The following is a 19,244-nucleotide window of genomic DNA, read 5'->3' as shown; positions in this document are numbered from 1 at the left end:
ACGTTGAATAAGCGTGAAGGAGGACAAGAATAGACAAGCAGTATTCAAATCAACTACGCATAGTCAAATACACTAGAGTGTCGACATGTATACTTATAGAAGCGGTAAACTTGCGTATAGTAACTGTACTTGACGAGTAGTAGGTGCTCAAAACGGGCGCTGCCAAGAAGCCTAGGCACTCGGCTGTGCTTTTATTGATCTTGTATCGCGTAGTCCAACAGCTCCAGGCCTTTTGGTGCCAAGTCGAGCCCTAGTCGCCATAAACCAACACATGCACATAAAGGCCACCCCTCCCCGTATATACCCTGCTATAGCCCTGCTGGGACGAGCAGGGGAGGGAATATTTACCCGTATATTTCAAATGCACTCGCACTAGTCAAGTACCTAGGACGCTGCAGGGGTTCAAGATACATGTACCAGACACCATACCTGCCTATACAGCTAATTAACTTCATGTCGCTACTCCGCCCACACTTCTTGGGCCATATCAGCACAAGAAACTCTGCCTTGAAGAAGTCCGGCATCCTTGGACCTGTCGTGGGTAAGCCTGGGCGCAACTTGTCTTGCTGCCGTATTTGTCCCCTGTTCGCCCCCACTGCATAACCTAAATTCGATACCAAGTCTTGACAAACCTGGTCATGTACGATTCAGGGTCTTCGCGTAATCTCATTGCTGGACCGATTAGGCATCAAGGCGTGGACTTGAAGTAGTGAATGAATGGCAGGTATCGTATGTTGCCTGAGCAGCTATTGCTATAGCATAATGTAGGATATAAGAGGAGATGGAGACAAAAAGGCGTATTGAACTCTGTTGAATTGGCATATAACGCAACGGTAGCAGACTGTCCAAGGCATTGTCCCCATAAAATTTCCATTTTTAACCGCCTTCCTTCGGAAGAGAGTGTTGTCATCAACTTGTATCCCAGGCACCATCCTGGTTGATGACCTCCTCCTGAGCCCTCAGCAGCAAAACACTCTTGCGCAACTGCATGCAAAAGCAGCAGCGACACATGACAATGGCGACAAAAAAGACAGACATAGAGACTGCGAAGTCTGACAGCGCCTTCGAGAATATACCTATTGAGGAAAAAGACCGATTTCCTCCCGTTGACAATATCCGCAACCGGATGTTCTTCGTTGTCCGTGAGACACTGCGCAAAGAATTGATGCGGGACGCACTTGGGGAACTTATTAGACACCATTTACCTATTCTCGGTGCCCGGATTGAAAAGGACGAAACTGGGCTCTTGGTGTACCGTATGCCCAGTACATTTTCCCACGGTTACAAATTATTTGAATGGTCAGAGAACAGCATAGACGCAACCCTAGAGTCAACTCAGCTGCTGCCCACCAGCTTGCCTCGTGATGGATCCCCCATCTTCGGATCATTGTCTGTCCAAGACATGGAAAACAAATGGACGCCATCGGATTGGCCTGTCGAACGCCAATTCGAGAAGGCGGATACACCACTCCTCCTCGCCCACATTACAAGCTACGCAGACGCCACGGTTGTTGCTCTAAGCTTGCCACATATTGTATCGGATGGGATGGGTTTTGGAAGCCTCGTTACTGCCTGGCTTCAAGTCATGGACGGCCAGACACCTGCCCCGTTCCTAAACCTCGAACCTGGCACCTTGAACGGCCCCGACGACATTCCACAGGAAGAACTACGAAGAAAGAAGAAATTCCGCGTGACCTCAAAAGCAGAGACTGCGGCCTCATTGCTGGGCTTCCTACCCGATCTCGTAAAGCATCCTAAAGAAGTCAGACGGATACTGTTCCTGCCCTCCACGCTGGTTACCGACTTGCGAAATCGACACAACGATGATCTAAAAGCCAGATACGGAAAGAACACGCCAGCGCTAAGTGACGGAGACATTCTGATTGGCATCCTTGCCAAATTCGCATATATAGGTCGCAAATCGGCCAAAATGGTGACTCTGACGTCTGCCGTCAACGGCCGCGGACTCCATCCAGCGCTCCCTGCAAACAAGCCATACCTTCACAATTGTGTCACCTTTGCCATCGGCCGCTTGCCTATTTCCAACAAAACTCCCCTCTTGGAGATTGCCCATGCTCACAACCAAGCCGTCTGGGAGGCATTCAAGGTGGAAAACATTGAACGAGACTTGGCTGTGACGAGGGAAGCCTGTCGTCGAGGAGCCTTTCCCTACTTTTGCGAACCGCTCGAGATGGCCTTCTTCACAAGCAACTGGTCTGGGGCATGGCATCAAGCGAATTTTGCGCCGGCGGTAGTTCGAAAGGGAGCCGATGCTACTGGCACCATTCCTGATGTGGTTACGCCTCTGGTGTTTGGGCAAGCTCGCCGTCTGCGAAATAATTTCCTCATGAGATACGGCTCTCAGATCATGTGCAAGGCCGACGGCGGATATTGGTGTGACTTTACCGCCTCCACCAAGGGAATGGAACTGGTGCAAGATCTTATTAGGCTGGACCCGAAGCTGCATAGTTTGTAGAGTTTGGGGACTGTTGTATAATATCTACGTAAATAATAATAACTGACCACTCATATCGGCAACGCTGAGAAGACGAACGAGTCATTTATTAGGCCGTCCAATTTCTTAGGCTCATCAAGTCGCAGCATTCATCTAATAGGTTCAACCTAGTCATCTTGTTCAATCAACAAAAGGGACAGCCTTGTCCCGCACTGCAACTGCTAATCCAGACATTCCGATGAACTCCATGGGCAAAATCGTAGTCGGGTCCCTCAACTCTGGCAACTACCATGGCAGGCTGTCACAACACAACGGGCAACACTGTGAGTTAAGCTCAATAGGGTCGGGATATAGTTTACGATCTCCATTAATTTATGTAGCACCCAGCCTTCCAAATAATGTGCTACTCGTCCGACTGATTCGGCGTCCCCTTCGACCTGCGACCCCACAGACGTTTGTAAAACTTGCGACGCGGCTATAGCGAGTTAGATGGTTAGGTCTAGACGCACGAGTTGCACTGTTCTCGCTACTCACTTCATGTTTTGGCGGAGGAGGCTTCTCCTTATCGTGTGCTGCGCAGAGCGGCGAGGGTGAACAATCGCCAGTCCCCAGCGTCAGCGAACGGTTAGCTATTCGTCCGATACCGTCTAGATCAAGACAGAGCTACACACTCACTTTATTGACAAGGTTTGAAAGGTCCGGGTACCGAATAATGTCGGCTACACTCAGTTCTATGCCGGCTGACCGCGCCATGTTGGCCATTTTGATGGCTGCGATGGAATCTCCCCCCAAGTCGAAGAAGTTGGCGGCCTGGATATGAGACTTTGGGTCAATATTGAGGTTCCGAAACCACAGCTGCCGCAGCGTCTCTTCTCTGCTGATGGGAGAGTCTGTGGGGGTTTCCTCCTTTGACGTCATGTTCTGGGTCATTTCATCCAGCAGCTCGGCGCCGATGGAGCGAAGCTTTCTTCGATCCGTCTTCCCAGTTGCGGTAGTGGGTAGACGTTCCAGGAGAATATAATATGATGGAATGCCATACTGAGGAATAAGCTGCTGGAGCTTTGCTGTAATGTCGCGGGCCACACTTGGCTCTAGGATGGACGCCCGCGTTGCCGAAATGGTATTGTCTTGTCCATTCTGCTTTAGCCCTACTAGAAACGCAACCAAAATGGTGTTGTGAGACGTGCTGGGCCGTTGGACTGCTTCGGCAACGGCCACCACGTCACTGGGCAATTGTTGTCGCAGATGAGTCTCGACGTCGCCGATGTCTACCCTCTGACCACGGATTTTGACTTGCAAATCTCGACGCCCAAGGTATACAATAGTACCATCAGACTTGTAACGTACAAGATCGCCGGTTCTATAGAAGCTGAATCGGTCCAGATACCGACTCGTAGGGTGCCAACTAGGCGTCCCGGCAATAAAAGGTGATTTGGTTTGCGGCGGAGGAACGATGTAGCCACGCGCAACTCCCGGACTTTCCACGACCAACTCACCAATGCATCCTATCGGTGCCAGTTGGTGAGGATTATCAGGGTCGGTGATCCAAAGACGGGCACCTGTAGCTCTGCCAATGTTGCTCGGATCAGCCATCCCCGGGTCGATTCGAGCAACACTGCAAATCGACGAGGTCTCACTCTGGCCGTAGCCGCAGAGCAACTGGACCTGCGAGGCCCAAGTATCTCTTATTTCTGCCGAAAGCGCTTCTCCGCCCAACACCAGTGTTTGCAGTCGCGGGATGCTTTCTGGTCGAATAGCCCCGATGAACGAAGGAGTCAGCAGCGCCCAGGTTACACCGGCGTTATTTATAAAGTCTGCAATGTTGTTCATACGATCTTGCTCCGAGGGAATGCAGACACAGCCTCCTTGCATGAGTGTAGCTACGATTTCTATGATGCATGCACCAAACGCATATGAAGCAAACTGAAGAGACCGCGATTTGCGGCTGATATGGAGCTCCGGAGCATACTTCAGGGCGCAGGATGCAAATCCCCTGTGCTCAATCATGCAGCCTTTTGGCTCGCCTGTACTGCCAGAAGTGAAGATGATGTAGGCCAAGTTTTGGGGCTTTGCGACAGATATGAATCCATCTTGATACGCTAACAGAGACTGAGAAAACTCGTCGTCGACTATGATGCATTGAGATACGAGATTTCGGAGGGTATTGTACTGCATTCTCGACACCAGCGCAATTGTGGCTGATGTCTGTTGGCAGATTTGCGCAATCCTCGCGGGCGGGTGAGACGGCTCAATGAGAGTGAAGGCCAGGCCAGCTTTGAGCACAGCGAGTATTCCCACGACGACCCATTTGGATTTCTCGAAGCATACTGGAATGGCCTGTTCATGGTCTAGACCAAGAGATTGGATATAGGCTGCCAGGCGGGAGGAGAGGCTGTCGAGCTCCTCATACGTCCACTCGCCATCCCAGGCGAACACGGCCGTTGAACCGGGCCTGCTGGCACTCCTCTCAGCTATCACGTCGTGGATGCAGACGTCACTTGATTCAAGCTCCGCCGAGTTCCAATCATTAATTTCTGTCTGGTCCTCTTGTGTAAGTGGTTGCAGCTGTCCAAGTGGCATATCAGCCACAGAGCCCAAAAACGTCTTGATCAAGCAACCTAGTTGTCCTAGAAAACGAGTCATCTGACGAGCGTCGATTAAGCTCTGGTCGTATCGCGCGCGAATGAAGGCCGAGTCATCGGCCATTTGGCACTCAAGAAAGAGGGCACGGTCCGTGCAGAGGTGGAATGCATCTGATGTTGCAATTTCCTGACCATGTAACTCGTTGCTGGACGCCTTTGTGACGACTTCCAGGACTGTTTGGAACCCACAAGCGGCAGACGCGTATTCCCCGGCCTTGCGAATGTCATCAAGACCAGCCCGGTCAAGTTGACTCACGGTGGCGTCATGTGCCGTGACATGTTGCAAAAGACATGAGCAAGACTGGTGAGGAGCACAAAGCACACGCGTAGGTACCACGGCTTGGGCTGGTTTTGCCGTCTGGTTCTTGGAGTCCGGGTCAAGATGCGTGACAACAATGCCAAATAGCGCTTCCGGCGCATGTGTATATCGGGCGAGGAGCACGGCGAGTGCTGCTCGGCAAATCGCCACGTTGGACCATTTCTGTTGAGTCGGCGATGTCATGTAGGCGATCTTATGCTCCAATAGCCCATCTTGGCGTAGTACCCTCGTAGAAGACGTGACAGTCGGAAACGCAGAGGCATCCAATCCGTCAAAATGCTGTTGCCAGAACCGAACCGAGGCTTCAGAGTCCACGCCCTTGAGGGTGGGCTTTGTTGGCATTTCCAATGTTGTATGGTTGTCAGCATCACCATGACTAGGCATCGATACGACCGTGGTAGCCGGATCGCTTCTGGTTGGTGCCGCGTTGCCCTGTGAGATCATGTTGCTGTACAGATAGGCTTGATGTTTGTTCTCGAGGTTTGCCACTGTCCAGCGTGAGACCAAGACACTCGCAACGGGCCTGAGCACATTACGATACTTGGTGTTTCTAGTGGGATGTTGTGCAAACATTCTCTTTACCGGTTTTGGGAGCACCCATGTAAATGTGGAATCATCAGGCCATAACGCCCGGTACTAGTACAAGTAGGTATCCTCGTTTGGGAAGTGATAGGAGCACGCCAGTTTTTTTTTTTCGCAGAGTAGGTAAAGTAAATAGATGCAAATGCGCGGCACAGGATCTGTAATACGCTGTGGCCGTGAGAATGGAAAGACGCTTGTACAAGGTCCTACCCGACTCCTGGTAGTGAGGTGTAGATATTTCCGCCCCTGCCCGCACTAGTAGGGCTATAGCAAGGTATACAGTCTGACCGCAGGCGCGATTGAGGTCTGGTCTCCAGAATTCGGCGAGTTCCTTGTTGACATGTTGATAATATCTTTGCCAGGGTGGAAAGTGCCCTGACCCACCGGGAATATGTTGGGACAAGACCTTGTAGTTATCAAGTTAATACTTGACTTGTCAAGGGTACGAGCGTGCCAGGGATCCCTGGCCTCTGTCAATGGCATAACTTACTGCCCCGAAATGACGCCCAGCCAAGTGTTGCCAAGCGTCGACGGTGGCGCTGATTTGGAAACTTTGAAGTGGCGTCTATATTCATCATGCCAGAATGACCTATTCATGTTTGGCCCAAGTGCTCGCCACGGACCGCCAGTCCATGACCTGCCTAAAAATCTGGTCAACTCGTACCAGACCTATTACTCCGCCATCTCGTACAATGGGGTGCCCGTAGGTGCCCTTGCATACCCTGGTATGTATTTCGGCTCCTCCGTACGCTCTCCCAAGCCGTCTGGTGTGAATATATCTACATGTAGGACTTCTCCGGCCGCCCACAAGTGCCAATACATCTATGCATCTCTGGAATTATGGAGCTTTAACACGCTGCACCCTAGATAATATATACTCCGTACTAATAGGGCTAAAGTGTTTGCGCCCAGCATGCCCGTAGACAAGATATCAGCTGATTGTCGACATCTCAACGAATGGAGACCCGAAACTAAACTCTGACAGCGCCTCGGGTCAAAGTCCTGTGATCGACGGCAGGCCAACTCTCGCCGCTGTGCCATCTTCCATTCGCCTTGCGCAATTGGTGCCCTCATCCTGATCTATTCAAGAGATGCGGCTGTTACGACTGGCTTAACAACACACTGCATGGCGGGCACCGTCCTCAAGTCGGAAGTATGCGACGTCAATCCACCGTTACAAAGCACAACATTGTTGTTCTAGACGATTGCTTTGCACCTTGTGCGCAATTTGACTTTGACTACGTCATCACATACTACTCCTCGACCGAACCTCACCAACTCCCTGCCCGCATCGAGGATGCCACGATTGTCATCGTCACCGACACCCGGGTCACTCGTGAGGGCATACTTGGCGCTCAAAGGCTTCAACTTGTGGCCGCCAACGGCACGGGGACTGATAGAATAGACAAGACGGCGCTTCGCGAGCTCGGAATCGGACTCTGCAATCTTCCCGCGCAAACCACCGAGTCCGTGGCTGAACACGCCTTGGCGCTGTACTATGGACTGAGGAGAAACCTGCTGGAGATGCACGCGATAACCATGGCAGGTAAAGCGTGGGCAACATGTGGCAACACACAGATTAGATTTCAGCGCAGTACACCGCCACCTCGAACCAACGCCGAGGAGACAATGGTCGTCTTGGGGTATGGGACGTTGGGTAAGCTCTCTCCAACAAGACCTGCAGAGCATGTCAATTAATGGAAATCGAGAAAAGGCAAGAAAATAGAGTCATTAGGAAAGGCATTGGGGATGAATGTTGTCATCGCCGAACGCAAAGGCGCCCAAGAAACCCGTCCTGGTCGTTTGCCGTTTCCTCAGTGCCTCAAGCTCGGCACCATATTCGTCATCGCCGCACCTCTGAATGAAACCACTCAGGGCATGATAGGCACCTCTGAGCTTGCCGCCATGGATCCGACGTCGCTAGTCATCAACATCGGTCGCGGGGGCATTATTGATGAGCTGGCTCTCGCCCACTCGCTCCGGAAGGGCCAGATTGGCGGTGCGGCGACCGATGTCTACGAAATCGAACCGGCGACCACGGCCAATTCGCCTCTGCTTGACCCGACGATTCCAAATCTGCTCCTTTCGCCGCATACGGCATGGTACTCGAAACGGTCAATCGATAATGTGCTTCTCGCGCAGAAATTGAACCTCGAAGCTTTTGTCGCTGGAAATATGACTAATGTTGTGATAGCACCGAGATGAGCCAGGAGCAGAAATAGGTGATGCCTGTCGCTCATCTTGCAAATCCAACGGCAGGCTAGCAAGCTCTAGAGTTCCTTCAAAATGCTCAAAAACAGCTTTTGGTACGCTGGCAGTCAATGAGCTGGTTCAGCAATCAAAGTTACTAGTTCAGTATTCTTCATGTCGTCGTGTCGCTGAATGACATGTTGGCTAGCTGGGCTAATTCTGCTCGGATTGTGGCAGGTCCCTTGACCTGTCTTTGTATATTTGCTCTGCTCTCCTCTAAATGCGCCCGTGTTCTCGGCGTGCCAAGGACAATAAGCTTGGTAATAACAAAGCAGAGTATTCGTTGCTGGACTCGAGGTATTCATGTTGGAAGGTGGTCGACGGCAATAATTCCACGTTCGGGGCCATCTAGAGGTTTAGAATGGGAAATGGTAGGTTTGTCGAAAGAGCTCCAGCCAGAATATGCAGGGACAAGATTGTTTTGGCTATTAGGGTCACAACTCATATGGTGGATTAACATATATAATTGCAATAAATGCAAGTTACCAATATTTGCGTCCCTGGTATTGGGCCCGCTTTAGCGAATATCACTCTACGAGACATTTTCCTTCAATGTTCCATGTCTGTACCAGACATCTCCACCACAGCTCTCCACCAGCGTTGAACGTAGTTGGACCATTGAAGCTTGCTTGCATCTTCGACTTCCATTACTTCGTCATTTAGGATGCCGCCTCTCGACGCGGCTGTTGATCACTACGGCCTTAGGCCACACTGCGGAATCTGTGGCGGGCTCATGGAAATCGGCGAACCATTTTCTTTGCGTAAGCGCCAGTTTCTTGCTCCTTTGTTTCGTCTCTCTACCTCTAACCAAGTTGGCACATAAAATTCCCAGTCCGAGGCAACGTCGACTCGACAGCATTTTCCCGTCGCATTGGTTCATTCATCTTCCCCGACTACGGCCATCTCCTTCCGAATACATTCGGGGTACAACTGTGCCGAAAACCTGGTTGCAGCCGCTGTGCCATGTCCGCCGAATCCTCGACTGTACACTCAGACTGCCTCGATCTTGTCCAACAAAAGTGCCTGCTGGACAAGTACTTGGAACAATTTTGGATCATCACAGCCTGGCGGGTTCCATGGCGCTGTACACCCCATTTTCATCTTCAAGAAACGAATGTCGCACTAGACTTCTCCAAGTTGGAGGACCTCGGCATCTCAAGATTGAGATTGCTGCCACGAGAAGTGCTTCACATCGTCTACTTGTATTCAGCTACCAGTCTATTTTGGCGGTATAACTCGGCCTCCGAGCTTGCCCCACGATTGCCCATATTGTCATCAGAGCGACGCTCGGTTCCACTTTGCGCTGTTGTTTCATGGGATCGGGGTAGCCAGCTAACAACCTCAAACGCCATCAATCACCTACCAGTCCTTCGTTTGACAATTGATTCCTGGGGAATCAAGAAGGTCGAGAGACTCCCCGAGTACCCGGCCTTTCAAGGCTGGCGGACCGAGAACTTGCTGTTTGTTGTACTGCAAGAGAGAGATATTGAAGGCGTCATTGCCCACCTCAAGGTACATAATCCGTTCTTATAGCTGACCCAAACCAAGAGACTTACTGATATTCAGTTTGGGTGTTTGCGATTGGAACTACCCAATATAAATCATGGACTCCAGGTTTGGGATACGCCGTCGCCTCCCGCCTTAAACCGGTGCTCCTTCCATCCGGCGGGCCTCTCCCACTCCACACAATTGAGAACTATACAACTAAGCCAGACAACGGGCATTACATTCTTCTTCTGCTTTGGTGAAATCTACGCTATTCATGCCCACACACGGAGAACACCCTCTGCACAGTCAACATATCAGCTCTTGTCGCGACGACGTCAAGCATCAGTCACCTGGGTATATATCCCGATCTCAGGAGAGGACTATATTGCTTTGCTAGGTGCAAGAATGGTGGACAAAAGTTCCGCAGGATGTATCTGCTTAGTTGTGAGTTCATTATAGGAGGAGATCCGGAAGCAACGGGAAGCTGATTATCGCAGTTGCGCATGAAACTTGCCGGTGATGTGGTTGTTGGCTTCACATACTCGCAGGAAGCAAGGTACTTGGTATTAAGCAAGTCACCCCCATCCACAATTATATACAACACTTCGCAGTTGAGACCTATTTCTGTTATCGGTGCCCATACCACAGAAAAGGATGACAAACTACCAATCGATCCCTTTCGGTGCCCGCTTATCGAGAAAACCCCTCCTTTCCGGGATGCTTGCTTCTCATTAAGCCCCCTAAATGGCACCAGCCGCATTAGGTTGTTTAACGATAATGACAACGGATTTTGCCTGGGAATTCTATTGGAGTTCAATAATGGTGCGCAACGGTCACTTGGGCAGTGTCGTGTAGGCATCGATCGATCCGAAGACTACCAAAAGCCAGTTTGCATCTGCTTTCGTCGCCAGTCGTATGCACATCCCGGAATCTCTGGTTTGCTACAGGCAACAACGGTTACCTGTACGGAAAGACAAGAGCATAGTCACAGTAGCGGGGATTGGACGTGCTTTCGTTTACAAGGCGAACTTGAATTCTGGTTCTCCCTATACGAAACTAGATTGACAGTAATTGCTGATGAACGCTGATGAGACTACAAACTATCCTAGGGTGCTAACCTCGAAGTTTCGATGACGCCGTTTTCTCGTTACTGCCCTCAAGCCTCCTCACAACCCAACGACCAGGCTAAGTATTGCGTCTCCGATTCACTTACCCAACAGTAACATGGGTAGAGAGTCCCTAATGAGAAGATGGTACACTGACACCAACCCCCTTCCGGCATATTCACGCGGGCTCCATCGACCACTCTGCGACACTGGTATACACGGTTCTCGAACCTATTAACCGTAATCCCGTACGACGTAGCGGAAAGTGGTCTTAGCGACGGTGTGTTCTCAAAGATGACCTTGTCTGGAATAGGGTTCTTCTTGACATGCTCAAGGGCTTCCACGAGCTCCTTACTGCGAGTGGAATATTCGGCGTCTTGGCCAATTTCCGAGAGCTCATCTCCGGGTGGCCAAAATGGTGTTTCGTAGTCGTCATTGCGCTTGCACGCCCATATTCTGGCCTTGGAATCAACACATGTCATTCCCGAGATGGCCTGTTCCTGCGTTTGAAAGAGATGGGCGCAGCAGGCGGTGAAGGCTTGGTATTCAACGGCTTCAATCTGGTCGCGAGTAGCATTGGCTCTTTTAGCCTCGAGAAGGAGCAGAACAGTATCATCCTCAATATTCCTCACTAATACGTTGACGCGACGAAGATCGTTGGCATCACCCGTGGGCGGTTGCTGGGAGGGAAGGGACGACTGTCTACCGGGGAAGACCTTTAGGCGGAGCACGTGCTCCCAGAACTCGGTTATGGCGTGCTCTGGTTTAGTATGAACTGCAAGCTAGAGTTTCTGTAGCCGAGGGGCGTCGGTAGGAGGCGTGATTCGAGGTTGGTATCTCGAATCGTTACCAATCTACTCGACTCAACCGCCTGCGGTGTGGGCAGATGTACGGGATGACGCATTTTTGACACAGAACCAACATTAAAATGATCCGTTGGTGTCAAAATACTAACATTCAATCTAAGAATACAAAGCGCGGCGGCTAAATTGTCAAAGAGCAACTGGTACAGTAACTACCAAACAGTCAATTAGCATTGCCTCCTTGGAAATACTGCCCTGGCTGCCGTCTTCCCCAGACCTCCGTTTTACTAATCCGAGTAAGGTGTATCAAGATAATACCAAGACTATGCATACACTGCAAGTCATGGGTTACTATAAAAGAAATAGCCCCAAAGAACCACAACAAGCAACTTTAATTTAAGGCGCACTTGGCTGCTCCACATGACGTTATGCGCATTATCCAAGCTGCCTGAATTTGCTAGCGTTAGCTATATACATATCCTGCTTGCCCACGTTAAAGGTCACGATATATAAGATAATAATACAAGGTATGAACAGTAATAATACTCTTTGTAGAGTAAATAAATGTGGATTGATGCCTAGTCTTTAAAAATCCCAATCAGCATAAAATCGGAAGCAAGATTATAACTCAAGATTGTTTTAGGTATAAAGTTATAAACAGAATTGCGTATACGCATTATAGGCTATTAGCACATAAGGCCAGACGGAGAGACGGGCAAATTAATGCCTAAAATAACATATCAAGGAATACCATAAGCCTGACCTAGTTTATCTAAGTTGCCTTTATTATCTGATATTCTCACACAATTAGCTAGCCGCTACACTCAGTCATTAAATTTCACCCATCGATTTTAAAAGATATTTGACATGAAGCACACTGTACTTATTAGCCCCTTTCTGGAGTGGCGATGCGCCCTGCTAGTCGGAGCCTGACTGTCCGAGGCCAAGATGATACAACCACGCCTGAGTCGAGCTCCAGCTTGAACTGGAACGACGCCGCAAACCTGTCTGGTATGCTCGTCAAGCCGCAAATGACTCCGGCGATAATCCCAAAAGTGGAAAGTGGCTTCCACCGTTCAGGAGTGCCGTGCTCAATCCAACGTCGATCTTGACCAGGGGTGGCGCCCGTGTGTAAAGAAGCACGATGACGCTGCCAATGAGTATGCAACAAACAACAGGGGCGGGATTTTTACCCGAATGACCAGTGTACACGCCAGGGAGATGTCAATAGGTCTATGTAAAATTAATCTCACCAGTACCACCCAAGAAGCGGGAGCATGTATAGTGGGTGTCCTTGGAGAAGACGGCCTGAGCATCTACGCAGATAACTGCCAGCGCGAAGCTGAAGAACAGGCCACAAAATCCAATGAGGCTTTCAGGCAGTGTGCAGACAAGCTAGAGCCGGCGCATCGTGATTGCGCTAAAAAAAAAACGGTCCAAGGCGGTCTAGCCTACGCGTTCATAGACAGTTGCCAGAAAAAATGGTGGTTTAGGAGCAGGAAGGAGAATACCAAGGAAGAAATTAGGAGGTTTATTTGGAAGAGTTTACGCGTATTTTATTTGTCCTAGCTCCGAATTGAATGTGGCTGACTAATGTGTCTGGGCTTACGGGCTCCCGCAGGAGCGTCGCCACTTGGCTATTGGGACGCCCAGCAACGATTCTTGCGTTAGATTCTGCACTCGCCCAATAGAGTCCAGCTCGCAGTTATTCAGCGACTGAACTTGAATCACTTCACCAGACGCTTCAGGGTAGATACACCAGTTGGGACCTCAGGTGAGTTCGGCGCTTAGCCATGATTGGCCAAGAACGCTCCAGCAAAATAAGGGGCGAGGCATCGTCGCGCCAGAGCTGGGTGGTAAGCCAATCAGCAACATTGAAGTGATCATACACCCGCCTCGAGACCAAATCACGACCGCGGCCCGCACATGCCTCGGACTTCAGCTTCGTTAAAACAACTTAAAAAGCGACGAGTTCAATGCCTTCACCACTACTTATGGCGAGCACATATGAGGATGATAGCATCGCAAGTTTTATGCAGAAAATCAAGCAGTCCAAGCTCGCGCAAGCGTCAACGATTCCCAAGTTCCCACGAAACGCCAGACGCCGTCTTGAACCAGCCGAAGAAGCAAAAGCTTCGTCATCCTGAGTTTCCCCCAACGCAATTCTGGGAAAGATTATCAAAGATACCTCTGACGCGGAACGCACTTCGAGCATTAGACGGACAGAGCACCCAAGGCTCTCGCCCGCCAGGTGAAACCCGAACGGGAAGAAGCCTTCGACCACGTCCACACTCTATCATTGCCGTCGGTCAAGTTGTCGATACCTATTCGCCAACTTCTTTGAAGTCCGTTAAGGTCTTTGCAAGGTACGGTGGCCCGGACCTAAGCCATTTAAGAGGAGTATGTAAGAACCCAACGTTTAGAGTTCAATTTTAACGTCCGGTAGTTTTCTGTTCCTGCAGCTGTCAATAACAACATAAGCTCTGGACAGTCAAGTCTTGGCCGACGCAAAAGAGGGTCACGGTCATCGACGAAGAGGAGCTCGCAGTCGCCAACGAAGAGTAGCACCACGCCGAAAACGACCAGCACAAAGACCACGGGCCCGTACGATCGCGCGTTCCAGCAGCACCTTATCGATCATAACATTCTACCCCATGGTTATGGATACCCAGATGGCCGCTTACCGCAAGAGCCCGATAATATGGACGAGATCCGCCAGGTGTTGGCCCAACCTAGGGCATCCTTATCGCCGTCTAAGTTCTCGAGCGAAGACTTTCGCAAGTTCGAGCGGGCTGACGCGCAGGCAGCTAAGGAGAGAGAGGTTACTATAAATGTTATTCCTATTATCAAAGGAGATGTTAGGGACAAGAAATGTATCGCTGGCGAGATACCATTTATAAACCTGGAGCATTTGACTGATGGAACACTTGTACCTGGAAACCCTGATCTGTATTATGGCGCCCACCCTGAGCAGCTTCACAGGACTGTTCGTCGAGAGTTAAGCAACTACATTGTACCATCCACGCAGCATGACCTTCCTATTGTGCCAAACTATCTGTTTCAAACAAAGGGGCCGGATGGCAGCTTGGCAGTTGCGACCCGGCAAGCAAGTTACGACGGTGCTCTTGGAGCAAGGGGATTACATTGTTTGCAGTCATACAAGCAACCAGAGCAAAAATATGACAACAAAGCATATACGCTAACCTCTCTATACCACGGCGGAACAATTAAAATGTATACCACTCATCCTATACCACCGTTGATTAATGGTGCACAACCGGGCTTCGTGATGACGCAAATAAACTCTTGGAGCGTGACCGGTAACCGCGATGCTTTCCGCCAAGGGGCTACCGCATTCCGGAATGGTAGAGATTGGGCCAAACGTCAAAGAGATAACGCAAATTAATGAAGCAAACGAGAGGGTACGTGGTGGCCCAACTACTTCAACATCGGTGGACGGATTAGGCTTGAGCTTTGAGAGTGATGCATCCGCCGCCGAAACAATTATCACCAGCCGAGAAACGGTTTTAAATGCCGCGCCCCATGACTTGCCAGTCTACGAATCGGAAACTTCCGCGGACGAACTGTCTCTGGACCTTCAGCCTCGGGTGAAACGGACTAAGTCACCGCAGAAGAGGACGTTAACTTAAAACAACGGTAGAAATGGTCTGTCCCAATTCTTCCGGACTACCTGAAAGTCAATTGCTTATATTGCCCAGATAGACCCTCTCCAACTGAGTGGCACTTATTCCATGATGTATTACTTGGCGAGACGGTCGGTAAAGTCCTTGGATACGCATCTCATGAGCCTATTCAGAAGGCTCATAGCATGTGTATCCTGGCGGATATGTAGATGCAAATCTGCCACGCTATTACCACCTTCTCTCCCCAAACAGCGACTTAACGGAAGACCAATAATCTGCTTCGATGGACCTCTGTGTTATATTCGAAAAGATTCTAACCGACATTTCCTCTCGTCGAATGAATTCTACTGATAAATTGGCCGAAACTGGTGCTCACCATCGCCGATGGGCGTCTCGATGTCGCGACCTCTTTGACTCGGCTTGTATATTCTTTAGCCTCTGAGAATGATTGCCATTACTGTTGCATGCTTCCTTGAAACAAAAACAGAAAATAAAGTAATGAATAAAATTCAAGCCACTGAAGCCATGTCTACTATACAAAAGAAAACCCTCCTCGGTCGATTGCGTCAAGTGATCGGTACTCCTCGTTGATGCTCTGTGTCAACCCGTTGTCCTTATTACTGCCCTGTGTCCTGTTACGAGTGTACTACTGAGAGATATCGATAGATTCAGGCCGAATTCCATTCTATTGCGTACAGCAAAAACGTCGCTTTGCAAAAAGTCTATGTTAGATTGGTAGAGCTTTGTTGATAGGTAATAGCCGAAAGCTCAGTTCGACCGTAACCCTGAAATCGGAAGGCTGTGCCACTTAGCAATCTTGAGTTAACCTCCAAGGAAATTCGTATAGGGCCATTTTAGGTTACTTGACCAGCTAGTGTTATAGTATGCATTGTAAAGACTTCATCATAACAGGCGTCAAGCTGCCTAACCACTAGGTGGCCTGTGGTTATTTAGTTGGCGGAGAAGTAGAAATAAACAGACCCAAATCCCTCTCCTACTAGTGCTGCATAGAAAGGGTGGCGTACCAATAACCACTTGGAAAGCCAGGTAGGGTTTACGTCTTGGCTTCGAGACTATCAAGCAAGATGCAATATAGTCTTAGTGTGTTGTATTCAGCTCTTGTAGTAATTTCAAAAGGAAGCTGAACAAAAGGTTCAATGCAGAAATAAAATGCCGCTTGACTCCTAAGTGGCCACAATAAACTATTATGGCTAGTTTAGTTTGCAAAGCCTTCGAAATGTTTGGGCAAAGTAGAACACAGCGAGTAGTGAGAATCTGACTTCTTTCGGGGTGTAGTGTAGAAGACAGAGTTTTAACCGATAGCGGGAAAGGCGTCAACTATTTATGCGTGTACCTAAGTGACTCTTACGTTGGTCTATCGAGCTGGTCACGCTAACTGGCACGCCTTGAGTAGATCTACTCCGATATCGTCGAGGTAAAGGCCACGCAGCTTAGATTCAAGCCAGTTAAAACAGGCAAACGGCCAGAAAACCAACCGCAGTAATATGTGCCGTGATTGTCTTTACATAATAACACCCTGGTACTTTTCGCCACCTACTTCCTTCCTAATGCCAGGGTCAAATTGCGATTTTTGGACATCACAACAGGTGTAGTCCTTTGCGTCTCAACTTCTCGCCCTTTTTCAGTCCACGTTCCTTCCTGATTTTGCCACCTCTCTCTACTTTAGCCGTCGTATTTTCGATACTTCCGTCTGTAATTAGGCCCTGTGAGAGTCGAGCTACGTGGCATGCTGAGCGTGTATCTGGAGTAGATCCTGATTCTGAATGTGAAATATAATTGTCATCATGGTTATCGTCGCAGTGGTTATCGTCCTTCTTCGTGTTGACGTCGTCAGCATTATGACAACAAGAATTAGCCATCGCTGTATCTTCCCCGCTAGTAGGCGTACGGTGAAGCTCAGGGGATAGTGACCTCCCCTGAGCACGGGAGCAGTTTGAGTTGGTCTCGAACTCTGAGTCTGAATCTTCGATATCGGGGAAATGCATTGGCTGACTGCCATAAGTACCCCGCGACCTAGTAGCAACCTGTTTGATGCGGAAAGACATTTTATGATTGCACAAAGAAAGCCAGGACAAGCGTTTATTGCTGAGTAGAGAGCATTTCTAATAAAAAGCAAGGGGAATGAGTTCTTTAAGTATTAGAGCACTGCCTAGGTACTCACGTGTATCATAGTTCCATGCTTGCCGCGTGCTGTCTTACAATTATGGTTGCGTAACGAAGCATGCGTCTATTTCCCACTTTAAGCAAAGTAGAATATGTCACATATATACTGTGTAACCTCTAAAGGTGATTCCATCTAGAACCTCGTCTATATTACCCTATTATGCCTTAACGCGGCTTAAGTCTGCCTTTCTTTACTGCAAGGAGCGATACAACCTGTCCTTGTTGGATTACCGGGTGGTTTCTATACACTATCATATATATTATCATCACATATAGAAGAACCGACGAATGAGCTGACGTTATTGATGAGGAATCTAAAAAAACGCAGTAACTATCATGTAAGATCACACGGTAGAAGGAGTGCCGGATAAGCTGATCGAGCCCTCCAAATCAACAATTTATTGTACCTAACATGAGTTGGGCAAACTATCCTTCCACACCCCCTACCTCTCCTGGGGTTTGTTGTTGTGATGCCGTTGGTTTGACTGCCTGGGATGTAGGACTCACATCAGCGGTGACCAATCTAAGCATAGTTTGGCACGTATTTGATTACGTGTCTGCATAAGATCTTCTTGGTTAACAGGCTAGATACCCGCTATCACGACGGTACAGAGCCCCAGGCATGTCCAAAATGCAAGTCGATACTTCGTCGATGGCAAGTTCTGTCACTCTTTGGGGAGAGGCAAGGCAGATTTGGCTACAACCACGATAGGGCCAAGGTGTCAGTGCGGCGGTATTTACAGTATCTCTTTTGCGCTACGAAGGAATTATTGGGGTGGGTACCAAATAGTGTCACGCTACTCTACGACGAGCACAACAAGATAAATGCTGAGAAGATATAAGTGGGAGTTGGGAATAATTTTTAACGTCATTTAGCATCGTCGGATTTTCTCGCTACCTTGGTGTTCTTCAAAGCTTGCCTGTTTATACACCACAATTTCTCTTAGAACACACCTTGGAGCTTGAGAGGCGGTGTCTATTTAGAGTATTAATAAGAAATGAAACCGCCTTTAAATGCTCTATATAGAAGCTATGTATACAAGACTAAATTGATCGTAGTCTACTATCTGGCTGATGTAGTGCTTGTCAAGAGAGAAAAGTTGGACTCAACTTCATTGCCGTCTGGGCCAGTATGCTTTCCTGTATCGGAACATCTTGATGAGTCTCAACAGTCGCCTCGCATACTTGCTGACATGCTGCTTCTGTGCTCTGCCGCGGTGTTTTTAGCACCATGTTGACCGGCCGAGTCGGCTTGCGTCCAGATAAGTGACTACGTTACTCTCTGCATGAGATGCCAGCTTTCCAGCATGGCGTAATATGATTGCTATACTAGGCGATAAGCTCGACAATGTTGGCCAACGCGGGAAGGGTCGAGCACCCAACGTTTGGCCATGCAGTAACCCTTTTTGCAACATTGACACGACTGCTCCAATTCTACCAAGCAACTTAGGCGGCTCAGAGACCCCGAGACAACATGGAACCTAGACCAGTTCTTGGCGGCCCGTCCAAGCAATGTAAGCACTAACTCTGAGCCCAATGTTCCAACTGGGGCGTGGATTGGGGGGGTCTAGAGCAAACGATGGAACTGCTGGCAAATGCATTCCACCTCGTGTTACATCAATTCTTATTTATTTCAATCAGACACCATATATTATGCGACCAGACCCCGCACTACAACCCACTCGTGAGCGCAAAACAAGGATCTGCATGTAATGCTCCCCTCGGCGGCCTCGGCGATTGGCTTCAGCTCGCCGATCTAATGCAGTACATT

The 19,244-nt window shown here is 49.3% G+C and overlaps 5 protein-coding genes across 5 annotated transcripts; 3 read left to right on the top strand and 2 right to left on the bottom strand.

Moving 5' to 3' along the window:
- Positions 1-1,015: 1,015 nt before the first annotated feature.
- Positions 1,016-2,476, top strand: sdnM_1 (Transcriptional regulator sdnM; the record flags this gene model as incomplete). Its single annotated transcript, XM_014684125.1, has 1 exon — positions 1,016-2,476. The coding sequence occupies one exon, from the start codon at positions 1,016-1,018 to the stop codon at positions 2,474-2,476; it is 1,461 nt and encodes a 486-aa protein (XP_014539611.1).
- A 382-nt stretch (positions 2,477-2,858) lies between these two features.
- ESYN1 (Enniatin synthetase) lies at positions 2,859-5,860 on the bottom strand (the record flags this gene model as incomplete). Its single annotated transcript, XM_014684124.2, has 3 exons — positions 2,859-2,930; positions 2,990-3,027; positions 3,127-5,860. The coding sequence occupies 3 exons, from the start codon at positions 5,858-5,860 to the stop codon at positions 2,859-2,861; spliced, it is 2,844 nt and encodes a 947-aa protein (XP_014539610.2).
- Positions 5,861-7,153: 1,293 nt separating this feature from the next.
- Positions 7,154-8,203, top strand: G6M90_00g106190 (uncharacterized protein; the record flags this gene model as incomplete). The annotated part of the gene is made up of 2 exons (XM_014684123.1): positions 7,154-7,655; positions 7,713-8,203. 2 exons carry the CDS (start codon positions 7,154-7,156, stop codon positions 8,201-8,203), a joined length of 993 nt encoding a protein of 330 aa, XP_014539609.1.
- A 2,273-nt stretch (positions 8,204-10,476) lies between these two features.
- On the bottom strand, positions 10,477-11,746 carry G6M90_00g106180 (uncharacterized protein; the record flags this gene model as incomplete). Its single annotated transcript, XM_066131700.1, has 3 exons — positions 10,477-10,539; positions 10,950-11,624; positions 11,693-11,746. The coding sequence occupies 3 exons, from the start codon at positions 11,744-11,746 to the stop codon at positions 10,477-10,479; spliced, it is 792 nt and encodes a 263-aa protein (XP_065987914.1).
- Positions 11,747-13,652: 1,906 nt separating this feature from the next.
- On the top strand, positions 13,653-15,051 carry G6M90_00g106170 (uncharacterized protein; the record flags this gene model as incomplete). Its single annotated transcript, XM_066131699.1, has 2 exons — positions 13,653-14,045; positions 14,092-15,051. The coding sequence occupies 2 exons, from the start codon at positions 13,653-13,655 to the stop codon at positions 15,049-15,051; spliced, it is 1,353 nt and encodes a 450-aa protein (XP_065988005.1).
- Positions 15,052-19,244: the final 4,193 nt, after the last annotated feature.

This window comes from Metarhizium brunneum, chromosome 7 (assembly GCF_013426205.1).
Source record: "Metarhizium brunneum chromosome 7, complete sequence".
NCBI classification, from domain to species: domain Eukaryota; kingdom Fungi; phylum Ascomycota; class Sordariomycetes; order Hypocreales; family Clavicipitaceae; genus Metarhizium; species Metarhizium brunneum.
This window is presented reverse-complemented; position numbering and strand designations above follow the sequence as displayed.